This window comes from Ranitomeya imitator, chromosome 1 (genome assembly GCF_032444005.1).
Source record: "Ranitomeya imitator isolate aRanImi1 chromosome 1, aRanImi1.pri, whole genome shotgun sequence".
Taxonomy (NCBI): Eukaryota; Metazoa; Chordata; class Amphibia; order Anura; family Dendrobatidae; genus Ranitomeya; species Ranitomeya imitator.
The window spans coordinates 645,612,643-645,632,512 of NC_091282.1; the positions used below are offsets into that span (position 1 = coordinate 645,612,643).

Consider the following 19,870-nt stretch of genomic DNA (forward strand, 5'->3'; position numbering starts at 1 on the left):
CTTTCCAACCGCACATTCAGCTTCTCCCACTCCCACACTACCTCCTCATCCCACCCTCTCTCTGTTGGAGTCCCCCAAGGCTCTGTTCTAGGACCCCTACTCTTCTTAATCTATACACTTGGCTTGGGACAACTCAAAGTTCCATGGATTCCAGTACCACCTCTATGCTGATGACACTCAAGATCTACCTCTCTGACCCAGACGTCACCGCTCTGATGTCCAGAATCCCAGAGTGCCTATCAGCCATATCCTCCTTCTTCTCCTCTCGCTTCCTCAAACTCAATGTGGACAAATCTGAACTCATCATCTTTCCTCCATCCCATAGATCTTCCTTACCTATCTATCGCAATCAATGACATCATGCTTTCCCCCGTACCAGAGGTCCACTGCCTTGGAGTAACCTTCGACTCTGCCCTGTCCTTCAAACTGCACATCCAAGCTCTCTCCACCTCCTGTCGCCTCCAGCTCAAAAATATCTCCAGAATCTGTCCTTTCCTCAACCATCAATCTACTAAAATGCTTGCGCATGCCCTCATCATCTCCCGCCTTGACAACTGCAACATCCTTTTCTGCGGCCTCCCTGCTAACACCCTTGCACCTCTCCAGTCCATCCTTAACTCTGCTGCCTGACTCATCTCTCTCCTCGCTACTCTGCTTCCCCCTTTGCAAATCTCTTCACTGGCTCCCATTCCCTCAGCGTATCCAGTTCAAATTACTAATATTGACCTACAAAGCCATCCATTACCTGTCTCCTCCATATATCTCTGAACTAATCTCCCGATATCTTCCCTCACGTAATCTCCGGTCCTCCCAAGACCTCCTTCTCTCCTCCACACTTATTCGCTCCTCATCCAATCGCCTCCAAGACTTCTCCTGAATATCCCCCATCCTCTGGAATTCTTTGACCCAACACGTCCGACTATCAACCACATTCGGATCCTTCAGACGGAACCTGAAAACCTATCTCTTCAAGAAAGCCTTGCACTGACCCCACTGCCTCCTCATCACTACCGAAGCTACCGCCTCACCAACACCGGAGCTCCTGCAACCCTCAACCTACTGTCTCCTTCCCCATAATCCTGTAGAATGTAAGCCCGCAAGGGCAGGGTCCTCGCTCCTCTGTATCAGTCTGTCATTGTTAGTTTGTTTACTGTAAAGGTACCGTCACACTTAGCGACGCTGCAGCGATACCGACAACGATCCGGATCGCTGCAGCGTCGCTGTTTGGTCGCTGGAGAGCTGTCACACAGACCGCTCTCCAGCGACCAACGATGCCGGTAACCAGGGTAAACATCGGGTAACTAAGCGCAGGGCCGCGCTTAGTAACCCGATGTTTACCCTGGTTACCATCCTAAAAGTAAAAAAAACAAACAGTACATACTTACCTACAGCCGTCTGTCCTCCAGCGCTGTGCTCTGCACTCCTCCTGTACTGTCTGTGTGAGCACAGCGGCCGGAAAGCAGAGCGGTGACGTCACCGCTCTGCTTTCCGGCTGACCGACGCTCACAGCCAGTGCAGGAGGAGTGCAGAGCACAGCGCTGGAGGACAGACGGCTGTAGGTAAGTATGTAGTGTTTGTTTTTTTACTTTTAGGATGGTAACCAGGGTAAACATCGGGTTACTAAGCGCGGCCCTGCGCTTAGTTACCCGATGTTTACCCTGGTTACCAGTGAAGACATCGCTGAATCGGTGTCACACACGCCGATTCAGCGATGTCTGCGGGGAGTCCAGCGACCAAATAAAGTTCTGGACTTTCTTCCCCGACCAGCGACAGCACAGCAGGGGCCTGATCGCTGCTGCCTGTCACACTGGACGATATCGCTAGCGAGGATGCTGCAACGTCACGGATCGCTAGCGATATCGTCTAGTGTGACGGTACCTTAAGTGATATCTGTAACTTGTATGTAACCCCTTCTCATGTACAGCACCATGAAATCAATGGTGCTATATAAATAAATAATAATAATAGAGAAGAAAAAAAAGGCAGAAACAGAGGCCCTAGAGATTAAAAGAAAGGTAGAAACAGAGGCCCTAGAGAAGAAAAGAAAGGCAGAAATAGATGCCCTAGAGAAGGAATGCGAACACCCCGCAGCCATGGCAAGGTTAAAGGTCCTGGAACAAGCCATCAGTGGGAGCCAAAGAGACTGTCAATTTCAGTGATTTTGATACTGAAGACCCTCTTAATCCTACTAGAGACTATGTACAAAGCCAATACAGCGCTCTCCCTGCTCCTGCAATCCTTCCTGACCGCACAGATGCTCCCCTGAGACAACAGGACACAGTGTTTACCCACATCCTGCACCCAAGGTCAGTACAATACGCTGCCAGCCCTGCATCCTGATCCTCCTCTGTGCACCGGAATGTACCGGAAACCAGCACCTCACCAAACCTTATACACAGAAACATACGTGCAGGCCAATATGCAGGCAAGTCACCACACTCCGGTCAGTCACACAATTCCAGTCCCATGTGTGGCAGAAACTAAGCTCATTAAGCCAGGTAATGGCTACGCTGCCCCATATGTTCCTGCATTCCCAGGTCAAAGCCCAGACTGTATGAACAATGCTACCCAGCCAGCAACAGTCCTTCCAAAATTGGAGAATGCTGAAATGAATGGCTTTGCAAGGTACATGATTCGGCGAGGTATAACTAAGACCGGTCTTACCACGTTTGACAAAACCTGAGAACTACAGGGGTTGGAAGTGTACTTTTAAAACCACAAACAGTGACCTCGGCATTACCGCCACTGAAGAGCTAGACCTGCTAATCAGGTGGCTTGGGCCACAATCCACAGATCGGGTCAAGAGACTTAAATCTGTCTACATCAGTAATCCTATCGCGGGTCTCACCGCTGCATGGAACAGGCTACAAAGAAGCTATGGCAGTTCTGAGGCCATAGAAAAGGCCCTGTTCAAGCGACTAGAGGAATTTCCAAAGGTATCTATTAAAAGGACAGTACAAGGTTCCAAGAGCTCAGCGACCTTCTGTTAGAGCTTCAGCTGGCCAAAGCAGACCTGTACCTGCCTGGCCTCAGCTACCTGGACACTGCTCATGGGGTAACCCCAATAGTTTCCAAGCTGCCATCCAATATCCAAAATAAGTCGGCCATGCTTGGATCAAAATACAAAAAGGGAAAACCAAGTCTCCTTCCCTCCATTTTCTTATATCCGCGAGTTCATCGAAAATATTGCAGAGTGTAAGACTGATCCAAGTTTTTCCTATAAAGAACACAGCGACCCCGTTTCATCTCCTAAACACGAGAGTCCACGTCTTAACCACAGGAACCGCCGAGCTCCAATGTCCGTCAAGAAGACTGATGTTCTTCCCCCACCTATAGTATCAAAAGATAAGAGCAACAAAGGTGAGAAGGTTGAGAATCCTAATCATATGTGTCCCATTCACAAGAAACCTCACCCCTTAAAAAAGTGCAATGGCTTCAGAAAGAAACCACTCCAGGAATGCAAAGAGCTTCTGAAGAACTTTGGGAAATGTTACAGGTGCTGCTCTTCTACTGAACACTTTGCTAAGGACTGTAAAATATCTATTAAGCATTTGGAGTGCGACAGTGAGGAGCATGTGCAAGCGCTCCATCCATCCCAGTCTAACACTGCACAGCCTACGCCTCTCCCCACCACGAGGCAAGGATGCTGTTCAAACAGCGAGTTCTATCACAATATCTTCTTCATGCACAGAAGTCTGCGGAGAAGGCCTCTGGGACAAGTCGTGTGCGAAGATATGCCTGGTGAATGTGTATCCCAAGGGTTGACCAGAGAAAACCGCAAGGGTGTATGTTATCCTGGACGATCAGCGCAACCGGTCACTTGCAAGGTCAGAACTCTTAATAATTGCTTTTTAAAGGGGTTTTCCCACGAACAAAAGTTTGTATTAAAAATTGTCTCTGACCGTGTACAGAACATACTACAGCTCCTGGGAAGGGTAGGAAGCAAAAGACAATACTGACATTACAGCAGGAGATCGCAGAGAATACATTTTGTGAGGTAAAATATTGTTTAAAAGCAGTCAGTGAAATATGTTACCTGACAAAATGAATCCTCTGTGATCCCCTGCTGTAATTTCAGTATTGTCTTTTGCTTCCTCCCCTGCCCAGATGTGGTATGCGCCGTACATGGTGAGACACAGTCAATTTTTAAAATGAACTTTCGTTCGTGAGAAAACCCCTTTAATGTGATGGCTTCCTCTGCCTGCAGACACGTCGCGCATCTGCCACCGGGATCAGCTGAATGATTCACTGCACCTGTGCGTAATTTGTGCAGGAGCAGTAAATCGTACCGCCGCCATCTTTGTGCCCCTCCTGTACAAAGATGGCGGCATTCAGCGAATCATTCGGCTGATCCCGGCGGCGAAGTGTTCGCGATGGTGTTCCAATGGTGGTACCGCGCAAGAGGCTGCGTACGGCGTATACAGTGTGTGTGGTGCTTACGAGAGAGAGTGTGTCTTGCGACGGTGTTCCGCAGGTGGTACCGCTCAATAGGTTGGTACCAGCAGCAGTTTCCATATTGCGACACCCATCACTTCGGTGTCCCAATATGGCGGTGAAATTCCTCTGCTTGGAATTCTGGGATACAGTGACATCTTGACAGAACAGGAAATGAAAACATTACAAGGCAATTGTATAAATAGATAATACTGCCCCCTATGTACAAGAATATAACTACTATAATACTGCCCCCATGTACAAGAATATAACCACCATAATACTGCCCCCGTGTACAAGAATATAACTACCATAATACTGCCCCTGTGTACAAGAATATAACTACCATAATACTGCCCCCATGTACAAGAATATAGCTACACTAATACTGCCCCCTATCGACAAGAATATATCTACTATAATACTGCCCCTATGTATAAGAATATAACTATAATACTGCCCCCATGTACAAGAATATAACTACTAAAATACTGCCCCTATGTACAAGAATATAACTACTATAATACTGCTCCTATGTACAATATAACTACTATAATACTGCTCCATATGTACAATATAACTAATGCTGCCTCAATATATAAGAATATAACTACTATAATACTGCTCCATATGTACAAGAATATAACTACTATAATGCTGCCCCAATATAGAAGAAATATACCTACTATAATACTGCCCCCTATGTATAAGAGTATAACTCCTATAATAGTGTCCCCTATGTACAAGAATATAACTATTATAATACTGCCCCTATATACAAGAATATAAGTACTAAAAGGCCGGGATCACACTTGCAACTTGTTGCGTCCTCGTGGGGTCTGCGGGAGCGTAAAAAACGACGTATCCGCATACATCCGCATGTCCTGCGTCCCCAATGTTAAAGATAGTATAGAAAGGTAGGAGACAAAGAAAGCGCAGATAGGGTCTTATCCCCAGGATTGTTTCCAATCAATTATGAGAGAACTGCTCACCTGGTGGTACAAAGTAAAAGCGTGTAGTTGTCAGCTGCTGCAGATCCACAGGTCGGCCCTGCGACCTCTCAGAACCATTATAATAGATGAATGTGGATAAAATCCGCGCTGCTGCAACAAATGATGGATCCAGATACAGTTATAAGATATTTGGCTGGTGCATTCAACGCGGTGCAAAGCTCATGGCTTCTTCTTCAGGAAGTTTCCACAGAAAGATGTGACACCTGGTACTATTGCCTCGCTTGGAGCGAACCAAGGAGAATTCCTTCTGTCATTCTCGTGGGCTGAAGCTTAAATGAAGTGCCCATGAAAGATCAAGAGAAAGACTAGGAAGCTACAAACAGATGTGTCCTATCAACCTGAATTATGCATAGAAGGGTGTTGGCCGATTTCATTCACCAGGAATAACTCCTCTTCTAGTAACATGGATAGTGGAGGGAGCAGAATGGGGATTGTTTACACCCTCAAACAAGTTCTTGTCCCGTCAGTTCGCACACATGTTCATTTTTTTCCATTCTGGACTCTGTAAAATGAATGAAATTGTATTATATTGTTCATCAATTGTAATCATGATACCAACGATTTAGGTACATGTGGAAAATAACTTATTTTCATATAATACGGCTTTTTTGATTTTTGAACTTTGACACTTTTTGTCACAAGTCAGAAGACGGCTTGGAATCGTTATTTGAATTCTCAATATATATAAGCGAGGCAATAGTACCAGGTGTCATATCTTTCTGTGGAAACATCCTGAAGAAGAAGCCATGAGCTTCGAAACGCGTTGAATAAACCACCCGAACATCTTATAACTGTATCTGGATCCATCATTTGTCGCAGCAGCGCGGATTTTATCCACATTCATCTAGTACAATGTTCAAGATAGGTACGCAGGACACATGCAGAAGTAGGCGTACCTACATAGAAGTGCGGAAGTGGGCGGAGCTTCAGGGAGGAAGTACGCTGCCGTCCACAAGGCATCGGGTACGTAAGTGAGAACGTAGCCTTAGTCGTGTTCTACTCTGCAGTGAAAATGAAGCACAATTACTCCTGACGATCTGCAGACCACGGACGATCCCACGCCCCTACATGTCAGCCCAGTGCTGGGTACACCACCAGCAACAGCACGGCCCCATTTACACAGAATTTAAAAAAAATACATACAAAAATAAAAGACCCCAAGAAGATGAAATTAAAAAGGACAAGACGTTAGGTGAACTTGTCTGGATTTTATTGTGGTCTCCTCTTCTGTCATATGCTGACAAATTTTTGCAAATCCTATTGGTAAAATCCGCAGCATATACCCCACCCCTGCACTTAGGACATTGGTACTTGTTTCTCATGTGTAAACCCCCAATAACAGAGTCCGAGCTATAACGTTTGAGTCCTCTGGAACCCCCGTCTGAGGTCCACGTCCATCAGTACCAGAAGGAATCCCGGTGTCGTCTGTTCTCTACAATGCCCATGGCTTCCATGATTTCCTCCTGAAAGGTTTTCAATGATGGAACGTAGGTTCTCTCCAAAGCGTCATCTGCAGACGTGTCCTTAGGGCCATCTAAGGAGAGAAGTCAGAAATATGACAGAAGAGATGTATGCCAGCACGAATGCTCAGTAGTTGGCACTGCAGCCTTGCAGCGCTGGGGTCCTGGGTTCAAATCCCACCAAGGACAACATCTGCAAGGAGTTTGTATGTTCTCCCCATGTTTGTGTGGGTTTCCTCCAGGTTCTCCGGTTTCCTCCCACATTCCAAAGACATACTGATAGGGATTCTAGATTGTGAGCCTCAATGGGGACAGTGCCAATAATGTTTATAAAGCGATGTAAAATTAATGGCGCTATATAAATGAGTAAAATAAATAAATACTTAGGGGGTTCTCCGGGGTCTCATGTCGTGTGCACAAATCCTGGCAGGCACCTGTCGAATACCTGTATCCAGGCCAGCGGTGGCCAGGCCGAGCGCCGGTATCTAGGGCGGCGGTGGCTAGGCCGAACGCCAGTATCTAGGGCGCCGGTAGCCAGGCCGAACACCAGTATATAGGCCGGCGGTGGACACACTGAATCACATTGTTTTAGCTAAAGCAAGTGACCACTGCATACAATAAACAGCAGATTCCTGCGGGGTCCTCACCCTTCCACTGCTCAGGGATAATCCCGTCTCGTCGCTGGAAGACTGGTTTAGGAATGATCCGTCCAGTTCGTAGCGACACTCTAACCCGCTCGCCCTCCTCTGTGTACCGCCATTCCACAGATGTTGGCTGCCTGGAGAAAAAAAAAAAAAAAAAGATTCATCAGCTCACGACCATACGAGTAATGGAGATGAATGACAGAAGGAACGAGCAGCTCACCTGTCTGTCGGGTCCACGAGAGCCACGTGATTAAGCAGCAAAGGAGCTTCACTGGGCACATACGTCCCTCTGTAACTACCAGACTTCCCAACATAGCGAAAATGCTAAATATAAAAAGGGAGAAAGTAAGAGATGTGAGCCATTATCTATACAAAGGAAGCCCTAGAAGTCAACGAGACCCTGTGTACATTAGTGTATATGCCACTTGCCATAAAGCTCTATACCCCTTGATGAAGGCTTGCTGAGCGTGCAAACAGCATTAACGGAGCGGGCTCAGGAGTCAAGCGTAGGATCTGCATGTACAGAGTGGGCTCGGGAGCCGAGCGTGGGAACTGCATGAACGGAGCGGGCTCGGGAGCGGAGAGTGGAAACTGCATGCACGGAGCGGGCTCGGGAGCCGAGTGTGGGAACTGCATGTACGGAGCGGGCTCGGGAGCTGAGTGTGGGAACTGCATGTACAGAGCAGGCTCTGGAGCTGAGCATGAGATGTACAGTGGTGTGTGTGTGTGTGTGTGTGTGTGTGTGTGTGTGTGTGTGTGTGTGTGTGTGTGTGTGTGTGTGTGTGTGTGTGTGTGTGTGTGTGTGTGTGTGTGTGTGTGTGTGTGTGTGTGGTACATTTCCGTCTCTCACCGTGTTCAGATTCTCCACCACCACCCAGTTACGCGCTCTTATAACTTGCGTCACCTTCCCCTGTTTTCCCGCATCTTTACCAGCAAGAACTTCAACCTGGAAAACAGAGCAGATAAATCAGAGGACACAAATCCTTAACCCCCCCCCCCCCCAAAAAAAAATTGCGCAAATCATCATGAACTACTTTGGCAGATGTGGACCTAACCGTTTGTCTGACCGCGGCTGTGAAGTGCAATCACGTGTGTGCGAACCCAACAAAATCAGCAGCAAAACAACACATCATTTTGCCCAATTTTTGTTATTGATTTCGGGGTCCAATTTTAAATGTAAAGGGCAAAATGGGCAGTGAAGCTGTCTCTGAAAACACCCACAATAGGGTCACAAAACTAATCTCCACTACTTACTGTGTCACCGCGGAAATACGCCCACTCATCATTCCTGATGGGCTCAACAAATATTTTCGATCTCCTCTTTCCAGGAGGGTTTCTCCGCTGAGCGGCTACTGTAGACGGCCGGCTGGTGCCAAAGCGGTAGTCACGGGGTAACTTTATGACCTTGGAGGGCGCAGAGAGGAGGGCGGTGAGACGCATGTCTGGAAGAAAACAATCAGAGGTCCTGAAGTTTAGTAATCTCAGTAGTGAAGTTCTTGGATTTTATAAAAAAAGGTAATGTCCCAGCATCAATATCTCACTGCTACGACGTCAGATTGTCAGACTCCCCCCTCCCCCAGCTACGAGGTCCAATGGTCAGACTCCCCCCTCCCCCAGCTACGAGGTCCAATGGTCAGACTCCCCCCTCCCCCAGCTACGAGGTCCAATGGTCAGACTCCACCCCCAGCTACGAGGTCCAATGGTCAGACTCCGCCCCCAGCTACGAGGTCCAATGGTCAGACTCCGCCCCCAGCTACGAGGTCCAATGGTCAGACTCCACCCCCAGCTACGAGGGCCAATGGTCAGACTCCACCCCCAGCTACGAGGTCCAATGGTCAGACTCCGCCCCCAGCTACGAGGTCCAATGGTCAGACTCCACCTCCAGCTACGAGGGCCAATGGTCAGACTCCACCCCAAGCTACGAGGTCCAATGGTCAGACCCCACCTCCAGCTACGAGGGCCAATGGTCAGACTCCACCCCCAGCTACGAGGTCCAATGGTCAGACTCCACCTCCAGCTACGAGGTCCAATGGTCAGACCCCACCCCCAGCTACGAGGTCCAATGGTCAGACTCCGCCCCCAGCTACGAGGTCCAATGGTCAGACCCCACCCCCAGCTACGAGGTCCAATGGTCAGACCCCACCTCCAGCTACGAGGTCCAATGGTCAGACTCCGCCCCCAGCTACGAGGTCCAATGGTCAGACTCCACCCCCAGCTACGAGGGCCAATGGTCAGACTCCACCCCCAGCTACGAGGTCCAATGGTCAGACTCCGCCCCCAGCTACGAGGTCCAATGGTCAGACCCCACCTCCAGCTACGAGGGCCAATGGTCAGACTCCACCCCCAGCTACGAGGTCCAATGGTCAGACTCCACCTCCAGCTACGAGGTCCAATGGTCAGACCCCACCCCCAGCTACGAGGTCCAATGGTCAGACCCCGCCCCCAGCTACGAGGTCCAATGGTCAGACCCCACCCCCAGCTACGAGGTCCAATGGTCAGACCCCACCTCCAGCTACGAGGTCCAATGGTCAGACTCCGCCCCCAGCTACGAGGTCCAATGGTCAGACTCCGCCCCCAGCTACGAGGGCCAATGGTCAGACTCCACCCCCAGCTACGAGGTCCAATGGTCAGACTCCGCCCCCAGCTACGAGGTCCAATGGTCAGACCCCACCTCCAGCTACGAGGGCCAATGGTCAGACTCCACCCCAAGCTACGAGGTCCAATGGTCAGACCCCACCTCCAGCTACGAGGGCCAATGGTCAGACTCCACCCCCAGCTACGAGGTCCAATGGTCAGACTCCACCCCCAGCTACGAGGTCCAATGGTCAGACCCCACCCCCAGCTACGAGGTCCAATGGTCAGACCCCACCTCCAGCTACGAGGGCCAATGGTCAGACTCCACCCCAAGCTACGAGGTCCAATGGTCAGACTCCACCTCCAGCTACGAGGTCCAATGGTCAGACTCCACCCCCAGCTACGAGGTCCAATGGTCAGACTCCACCTCCAGCTACGAGGTCCAATGGTCAGACCCCACCCCCAGCTACGAGGTCCAATGGTCAGACCCCACCTCCAGCTACGAGGGCCAATGGTCAGACTCCACCCCAAGCTACGAGGTCCAATGGTCAGACTCCACCTCCAGCTACGAGGTCCAATGGTCAGACTCCACCCCCAGCTACGAGGTCCAATGGTCAGACTCCACCCCCAGCTACGAGGTCCAATGGTCAGACTCCACCCCCAGCTACGAGGTCCAATGGTCAGACTCCACCCCCAGCTACGAGGTCCAATGGTCAGACTCCACCTCCAGCTACGAGGGCCAATGGTCAGACCCCACCCCCAGCTACGAGGGCCAATGGTCAGACTCCACCCCCAGCTACGAGGTCCAATGGTCAGACTCCACCTCCAGCTACGAGGTCCAATGGTCAGACCCCACCCCCAGCTACGAGGTCCAATGGTCAGACCCCACCCCCAGCTACGAGGTCCAATGGTCAGACCCCACCTCCAGCTACGAGGGCCAATGGTCAGACTCCACCCCCAGCTACGAGGTCCAATGGTCAGACCCCACCTCCAGCTACGAGGGCCAATGGTCAGACTCCACCCCAAGCTACGAGGTCCAATGGTCAGACTCCACCTCCAGCTACGAGGTCCAATGGTCAGACTCCACCCCCAGCTACGAGGTCCAATGGTCAGACTCCACCCCCAGCTACGAGGTCCAATGGTCAGACTCCACCCCCAGCTACGAGGTCCAATGGTCAGACTCCACCTCCAGCTACGAGGGCCAATGGTCAGACCCCACCCCCAGCTACGAGGGCCAATGGTCAGACTCCACCCCCAGCTACGAGGTCCAATGGTCAGACTCCACCTCCAGCTACGAGGTCCAATGGTCAGACCCCACCCCCAGCTACGAGGTCCAATGGTCAGACTCCGCCCCCAGCTACGAGGTCCAATGGTCAGACCCCACCCCCAGCTACGAGGTCCAATGGTCAGACCCCACCTCCAGCTACGAGGTCCAATGGTCAGACTCCGCCCCCAGCTACGAGGTCCAATGGTCAGACTCCACCCCCAGCTACGAGGGCCAATGGTCAGACTCCACCCCCAGCTACGAGGTCCAATGGTCAGACTCCGCCCCCAGCTACGAGGTCCAATGGTCAGACCCCACCTCCAGCTACGAGGGCCAATGGTCAGACTCCACCCCCAGCTACGAGGTCCAATGGTCAGACTCCACCCCCAGCTACGAGGTCCAATGGTCAGACTCCACCTCCAGCTACGAGGTCCAATGGTCAGACCCCACCCCCAGCTACGAGGTCCAATGGTCAGACCCCGCCCCCAGCTACGAGGTCCAATGGTCAGACCCCACCCCCAGCTACGAGGTCCAATGGTCAGACCCCACCTCCAGCTACGAGGTCCAATGGTCAGACTCCGCCCCCAGCTACGAGGTCCAATGGTCAGACTCCACCCCCAGCTACGAGGGCCAATGGTCAGACTCCACCCCCAGCTACGAGGTCCAATGGTCAGACTCCGCCCCCAGCTACGAGGTCCAATGGTCAGACCCCACCTCCAGCTACGAGGGCCAATGGTCAGACTCCACCCCAAGCTACGAGGTCCAATGGTCAGACCCCACCTCCAGCTACGAGGGCCAATGGTCAGACTCCACCCCCAGCTACGAGGTCCAATGGTCAGACTCCACCCCCAGCTACGAGGTCCAATGGTCAGACCCCACCCCCAGCTACGAGGTCCAATGGTCAGACCCCACCTCCAGCTACGAGGGCCAATGGTCAGACTCCACCCCAAGCTACGAGGTCCAATGGTCAGACTCCACCTCCAGCTACGAGGTCCAATGGTCAGACTCCACCCCCAGCTACGAGGTCCAATGGTCAGACTCCACCTCCAGCTACGAGGTCCAATGGTCAGACCCCACCCCCAGCTACGAGGTCCAATGGTCAGACCCCACCTCCAGCTACGAGGGCCAATGGTCAGACTCCACCCCAAGCTACGAGGTCCAATGGTCAGACTCCACCTCCAGCTACGAGGTCCAATGGTCAGACTCCACCCCCAGCTACGAGGTCCAATGGTCAGACTCCACCCCCAGCTACGAGGTCCAATGGTCAGACTCCACCCCCAGCTACGAGGTCCAATGGTCAGACTCCACCCCCAGCTACGAGGTCCAATGGTCAGACTCCACCTCCAGCTACGAGGGCCAATGGTCAGACCCCACCCCCAGCTACGAGGGCCAATGGTCAGACTCCACCCCCAGCTACGAGGTCCAATGGTCAGACTCCACCTCCAGCTACGAGGTCCAATGGTCAGACCCCACCCCCAGCTACGAGGTCCAATGGTCAGACCCCACCCCCAGCTACGAGGTCCAATGGTCAGACCCCACCTCCAGCTACGAGGGCCAATGGTCAGACTCCACCCCCAGCTACGAGGTCCAATGGTCAGACCCCACCTCCAGCTACGAGGGCCAATGGTCAGACTCCACCCCAAGCTACGAGGTCCAATGGTCAGACTCCACCTCCAGCTACGAGGTCCAATGGTCAGACTCCACCCCCAGCTACGAGGTCCAATGGTCAGACTCCACCCCCAGCTACGAGGTCCAATGGTCAGACTCCACCCCCAGCTACGAGGTCCAATGGTCAGACTCCACCTCCAGCTACGAGGGCCAATGGTCAGACCCCACCCCCAGCTACGAGGGCCAATGGTCAGACTCCACCCCCAGCTACGAGGTCCAATGGTCAGACTCCACCTCCAGCTACGAGGTCCAATGGTCAGACCCCACCCCCAGCTACGAGGTCCAATGGTCAGACCCCACCCCCAGCTACGAGGTCCAATGGTCAGACCCCACCTCCAGCTACGAGGGCCAATGGTCAGACTCCACCCCCAGCTACGAGGTCCAATTAGCGGGCTCTATTGGAGCTTGAAGGATAACTTCATTTCAACTTCTTGATTACTTGCTCATTACCAGCCGCTGACAACAAAAAAAAACAGACAGCTTATTGGGGGGCGCTGCTGCACAGAACATTGAATAAAGCACGCAGGAGTAAGAGGTAAAGCACAGCTGAGCTTGGACCCTCGTTTCCCGTGATCGGTGGTGGTCCCTGCGGTGAGACCTTCAGTAATTGTACCCTAGTGCCACATAATAAAGGACTACAGATGGTACTCATGCCACAGACCCTGCAGTACACGTGTATAGGAGCGGTGACCTTCACCACACTGCCCCACACCTCTCACCTCCTTCCTAAACGTGTCCCCGAGAGCGTCTGACCCCCGACCCCTCACACCGCACAGAACCGCGCGCACCTGCCGCTCATCTACCGCCTCCCTCCGCACAGCGTCTGACTGAGCAAATCCTGCAAGTTTGAGGAGAGGAGCCAGGAAACAGATTTTCCGAGGCCGTCAGTGCCGCAAGGCGTCATGGGAGTTGTAGTTTTTACACGGCGCCTGCGCATCTTTCGCTCTCTTTTTTTTTTTTTATAAACTTTATTTGCAAAATGTGGCAGAGTCTCCTGTAGAGATTTGGCGGGGTGTATGCCGCCTATAGACACAGACATATTATGTATCTCTTCCCTCTGAGCTGCAGCTGTGTTATCAGTACTATGCAGACAACTGACATTTTTGCGATTTTGCGTTTCTCTCCGTCTTCTAAAAGCCCCAACTTTTGAATTTTTCGGCACCAGGGCTGGGTTTTCTATGAGGGATGAGTTGTCATTCTGAATGACACTGTTCATTTCACAATAACGGTGAAAAAACCGCATTCACACCATTATGTTTTAGGTTTTGTTTTGTGACATTCATTGTGAGGTAGAAATGGCCGCCCTGTGCAATTATCCAGGTCAGGACGATTGTGGCCATACCAAACTTGTATAGGGTTTCTATGTGGTAAAAAAAAAATCTGAAACTCAGCCCTTGCCACCATTTTATTTTTTCATTCACTGGGTCCTGTTTTTTTTGTGTGACGCCCAGATGTTTTTAATTGGCACCAATTTGGTGGACATATTTTTTTTTTAAGGTAGGGGGGAGAGGGGAGCGGCAACCAGAAAAAAAACATTATGGAATTCAGATTTTTTTTTTTCTCGTTACAGAGTTGACCGATTTGGAATAATGTATTTCAGATTTTTAATAGATCAGACTTTTCTGAATATAGAAAATAATTTTTTATTATTTTTCCTTTTATTATTGTTTTGCTTTATTTTATATATTTTAATTTTGGATTATTATTCCTTAATTTTTATATATTTAAATTTTTTCTTTATTTTTCTTTTATATATATTTTTTATTTTTCATTTATTTTTATTATATATATATATATATATATATATATATATATATATATATATATATATATATATATATATATTATTCTTTAGTTAAATTTTTTACTTTTTTTTCCACAGTATAAATTATACTCACAATCTCCTATGAACCTCAGCCACAGGATAAGCTCCATAGGACAAAGAAGATGGTGGCTATAGGGGCCTGACATGGCTGCCATGGTAACCCATCACATCGAGGTACCAAAATGGACGCCATGCCATGATTATGGCAGCCAAATCGAAGGGAATGATGTGCATTCTGTAGACAAAAGTGGACGGGTGCTGGCTGAATGAAAAGACCCAATGTTCATGAAAAACCAGCCGCACTCCAGTAGTATGAAGATTTATGCCAAAAGTATTATATCTTTATTGGTGCATACAGACATCACCAGGTGCTTTATGACATATACAGGTTGCGGACAATAAGGTCAACGTTTCGACCGGGGCGGTCTTTATCAAAACCTCACTGTAAAATAAATGCATAATATCAATGTGCTGTACAAATCTATATGAGCAAATATACAAATAAGATTAACCATACTAATAAAAAAAAAATTCCCAGACAAAACCTGTACAAAGGGCTATACAAAAAACTATATCCAGCTTTATATACAATAGTAGAGCATCTTACAAAGAGAATACTGAATAGTGTCTCTGGAGATTCATATCTCACCAGTATAGGAGACGCAAGGGAACTATAAGAAAGTCGCCTTCAACCTATCTAGAATAAACATGTGTACAACGGAAGCAGGAAAGACATGTATGAATCACTTTTCAATGCAAAGAGAATTAACATGTACATATGCATACATACTCATTTAAAACTCCTTATAGATCAAGGAGAAGCAAGAACGTGCCAGAGAATCCCCTTGAATGTCCTGTGTATTAACCTGTGGCATGTAATAACCACACAATCGAGGTGTAAAGATCAAGCTGTTTTAGGGTAATACACTGACCTTGTGGTAGGGGTGCAGAGCGGAAAAAAGGAATCAGTCCAATAAAGGCTATAAAGGAAGCTAGGGAATATTTTGGTATAAACGTGTGAAATAATACCGAAGACAAAGGCTATATAGATGATGTAGTTACCGGTTCCTGTAGGAACGTGGGGAAGCTATATCCGTACCATTGGTGATGCAGCATAGTATGGGGGTGGCGGCCATGCTTTAAATCCATGGCGTCTGACCTTATTTCCGGAGTTGCGCAATGCGCAGTACCGAGGCCTGACACGCAGAAGCATGTGTCTCGTCATCGCATTTGCGCAATGGGAAGGGGGCCCGGCGCACACGCGGTGTAGCTGTGTCATGTGCGGTCCTGGCCAGGAGCAAGGCCCGACGAATAGGAGCGTGTGCATGCGCAGTGCGGCCGCATCCACTCTGAAGCAGGAGGCACCCATGGGTAGAGGGCGTCTGGGTGAAATTAGTCTGCTGATAAGGGTCTGTTCTAGCTGTAATCTAGAGAAACATAGGAGTATCATAGGGGTGGAGCCGCATAGTCATCACTGTAATAAGCGGCACCACGTGACCGCTCATACAGGAAGAGCTGCGACGCTGAGAGGAAGCATCGAGGGAGCTGGGTAAGTATTTTAATGCCAGTGGGCGGGCGCACAGGGGGAGGGAGGGGGGACATTACCGGTAAGTTTATTTTAACAACAAAAAAATTTAAAAAATGATTTTTCATTCCTTCGTTCCAGCGAACGCTGCTGGGAAGAAGGAATGAATTCTAGATTCAGCACCCAAAGTAGGGGACAGCGCTTACTGTAGCGCTGTCTCCTGCACGGTGCGTGTGGTACCCAGTCGGCACACGGATGGCACACGGCTGCCGCACGTGTGCCACAATGATGTGCCACGTGAGCACACGGATAACTCCGGTACCAGAATTATCTGGACGTGTGGGACAGGCCTTAGTCCGGTTTCACATTTGCGGTTGTGTCCGCAGCGTTTCTGACGCATACATTCGCACGCGTCTTGATTTCCTATCTTTAACATTATAGACGCGTGTGCAGGCATTCGCCTGCGTTTGCTTACGCATGCGTCTTTTCGCGGTGTGCGGCGGGGCGCGGCTAAAGCACCATGTTGCAATTTTTGAGGCAAATTTCCGTCAAATATGCGCAGGCATGCGGATGAGTGCGTTAAAAAAGCATTACTGTCTATAGGAACGCATGCGTACGAATGTCCTTGCATACGCATGCATTCGATGCGCTTGCGTATTACGGACTGCGCATGTCCAGGAACTGATTTAGACACGCCCATTGAGACACGCCCGCCTGGAAATATCAAAAGCATGTGCATAAAAAGCGCAAACGCATGTGTTTGCAAGCATTTGCGGTCGATACGCTGCGGACTCAACCTTATATGTGAACCTAGCCTTAGACGCAGGCCCGGTCTCCATGATGACGGCGCTGTTCCTTCTTCACAAGCCAGGGTGCGTCAGAGGGGACAGCAGGAGAGGGAGTGAGGTGTCTGGTTGTCCGGATCCACTGTCGTTCTGGATCCAGGGTGTAGCAATGATGCCACTGACCTCTGTAAATTCCTCATAGTCAAATTTCTGCGGACAGAGGATCCATTTTGTGAGATCAGCCATGGACAGAGGAGGCCAGTGAGGCGCAGAGGCTAGAGGGGAAAAAGGACTAAGGTTGTTCTTTGGACCCTGAGGGGCCCCAAAAGGTGGGATGTATGGGAAGGCCAATCCTATGAAAGACTTGTAATATTTGGGGGGATCCTGTTACAGAATTGGGGTCTACGAGTGTTGACGTTGCACTACTTTTCAGGTGAGGTACTGCATTTGGCAAAATTTTCCAAAATTGTTGACAACTGAGCATACACAGATACCTGACAAGCAAGCACAAAGAGAACATACAAGCTCTTTGCAGATGTTGTCCTTGGTAGGACTTGAACCCAAGACCTCTGAGCTTGATAGCAACAGTGCTAACCACTGAGCCAATGTGCTGCCTCAGATATTTTTATTGGGATTGTCCAGTCCAAATCGATACGCCTCGGCCTCGCTCTCCATACACTCCTATAGAGTAACCGCCATTACATTTGTCAGTGATCTCCGGGACCGAACTGAGTGAAATATACCATCATGCCTTACAGGAGGCGCCACTCCTGTAGAATAAGAAAACAGCCACACCAAAAGAAGAGGCTCATTGCCTACAAGAGAACCAAGGCCAGACACCAGAGTAACGCTGATTATTATTTGTTACACCCATCAATTGGTTATATGCTATATCGGGTTTAGGAAAGGCCTCCCATCATCCTCTGCTATGGCTTCTTTATAAAAAGAAAGTGTAGCAAATGTTTACTCTCCTCCCATACACAAGGAGTTCCCGCCCATGAGGATCTGGATCGTTATTGTCTTCTATATAGTCTGATCATCTCCTTGAGCTCATAAAGCGGGACGCGTGGAAGGAAGGTGCCAGTGCTGGTTGCCAGGGAGGAGAGCGACATTGAGGTGGTGCAGTTTAGTGAACTGGTTTCCCTGCTGTCAATTGAAATATGTGGCAGGCCAAAATTTGGGACTGTCATGCTCAATCTGGGCCATTCACAGGTTTCCTTCAACTCTTGGTAATTTTATTAAAGGGGTTCTCCGGCAGCGCTCAGGCCATTGGGGCCTGCCAGGACGCATGTTCAATACCTGCTGCCCTGGGCAGCTCAGCACCATAGATGCCACTCGCCTTCCACTAAACAGGGATGGAGAAACCTTTTAATTATTATTATAAATGACAGAATGAATATTCTCTCCTCAGGGGGGCATGTGCGCTGCTACTACTACCATTACAGAATGAGAGGATAAATGGAAAGATTCTGCTGCGGAGGTCCAACCCAAGGAACATAGACCATCTTGGTAATAAAGAAGCGGAAGAGGAACACCAGTCAACGAACGTCTTCACTGGGATCGATGCAGCAGAGACTGTAGGCTGGATCATTAATAAAAATGCTTCTAAGTGATTTGTGGTGTGTTCTTTTCCCGAAAACCAACATCGACCGTGGCGGCGTGACCAGTTATTTCCACCACACTTTACCCATCTCCAGCTTATAAAATTAGCTCTCTGCCAGAACGAAAAAGCTGGCTATAGATCATGTCTCTTTTATAGGGGAATCTCTGGCACAGATATGATTTAATGCTTTTTAAATTCACCTACAGGTGGCACCAGAGAGTTTTCTTTCTTATGTGTGGAGAGCCAATTTACATACTTTTTCCCAGGATTCCCTATAACAGCTGCATCTCCATAATGAGAGACAATACTCCTGTCCCATTTACTAGATGGCTCATTTCTCTAGCCTGGGTAATTTTGGCCATGCTAATAAAACTGTCCGACCAGTCTAAGAACGTGTATAGTGATGTCATAATGGAGCCGAGTCCACAAAGGAGCAAGAAGTCAGGAGCATCAGTGCCAGCAAGTGGTCAGGAAGATGCAGACAGAGGAATTATATGGCGAGCACAAGAGACACAACATGGAGGTGTCACCCATCCAAGTGCAAGAAAGCAAAGAACTCCAGAAAAAGCCCCCTGAAAAAGGTTGTCCTCCCAAGAGGAGAGTGCTTGCTCACCGATGTGGAGCTGGCCTCACAGGTTGGTATATCTAACATCACATTATTTTCTATTGAGACCACTAGTAAGGCCGGAGTCACACATGCGAGAAACACGTCCGTGTCTCGCATGTGAAAAGCAATCTCTGGCGCCGGCACTCCAGAGCAGAGCGTGCGGCTGCATAGCAACACATGCGCCAGAGCTTGCTTTTCACATGCGAGACACGGACGTGTTTCTCGCATGTGTGACTCCGGCCTAAGGCAGACTTCTAGGCCAGGCAAGGATCCCTGAGAAAAATATGCAAATCAATAATGTGGTTGCTCTAGTGCCAATAATTCAATGTCCACCAGCACTTTAATGAGCCTTGTCAAATGACTACCAGATATTAGTTAATCCAGTATTCTCCTTCTGGAGATTGTAATTTGGCAATAGGTAAAGACTTTCTGACAGCGGTAGTTTTGCCACCACTGGAGCATTTGGGA

General features: G+C 49.6%; 1 protein-coding gene across 2 annotated transcripts; it reads right to left on the reverse strand.

Annotated features, from left to right (window-relative positions):
* Positions 1-6,640: 6,640 nt before the first annotated feature.
* MRPL24 (mitochondrial ribosomal protein L24) lies at positions 6,641-13,980 on the reverse strand. Of its 2 annotated transcripts, none has more exons than XM_069728090.1 (6): positions 13,846-13,980; positions 8,806-8,993; positions 8,402-8,497; positions 7,772-7,875; positions 7,555-7,685; positions 6,641-6,981 (listed from the first exon to the last, which is right to left on the reverse strand). In XM_069728090.1, the coding sequence occupies exons 2-6, from the start codon at positions 8,989-8,991 to the stop codon at positions 6,845-6,847; spliced, it is 654 nt and encodes a 217-aa protein (XP_069584191.1). In that variant the 5' UTR covers positions 8,992-8,993; positions 13,846-13,980; the 3' UTR covers positions 6,641-6,844. The 2 variants fall into 2 exon arrangements, with proteins under 2 accessions (XP_069584191.1, XP_069584199.1); XM_069728098.1 differs by having other exon boundaries at positions 13,777-13,961.
* Positions 13,981-19,870: the final 5,890 nt, after the last annotated feature.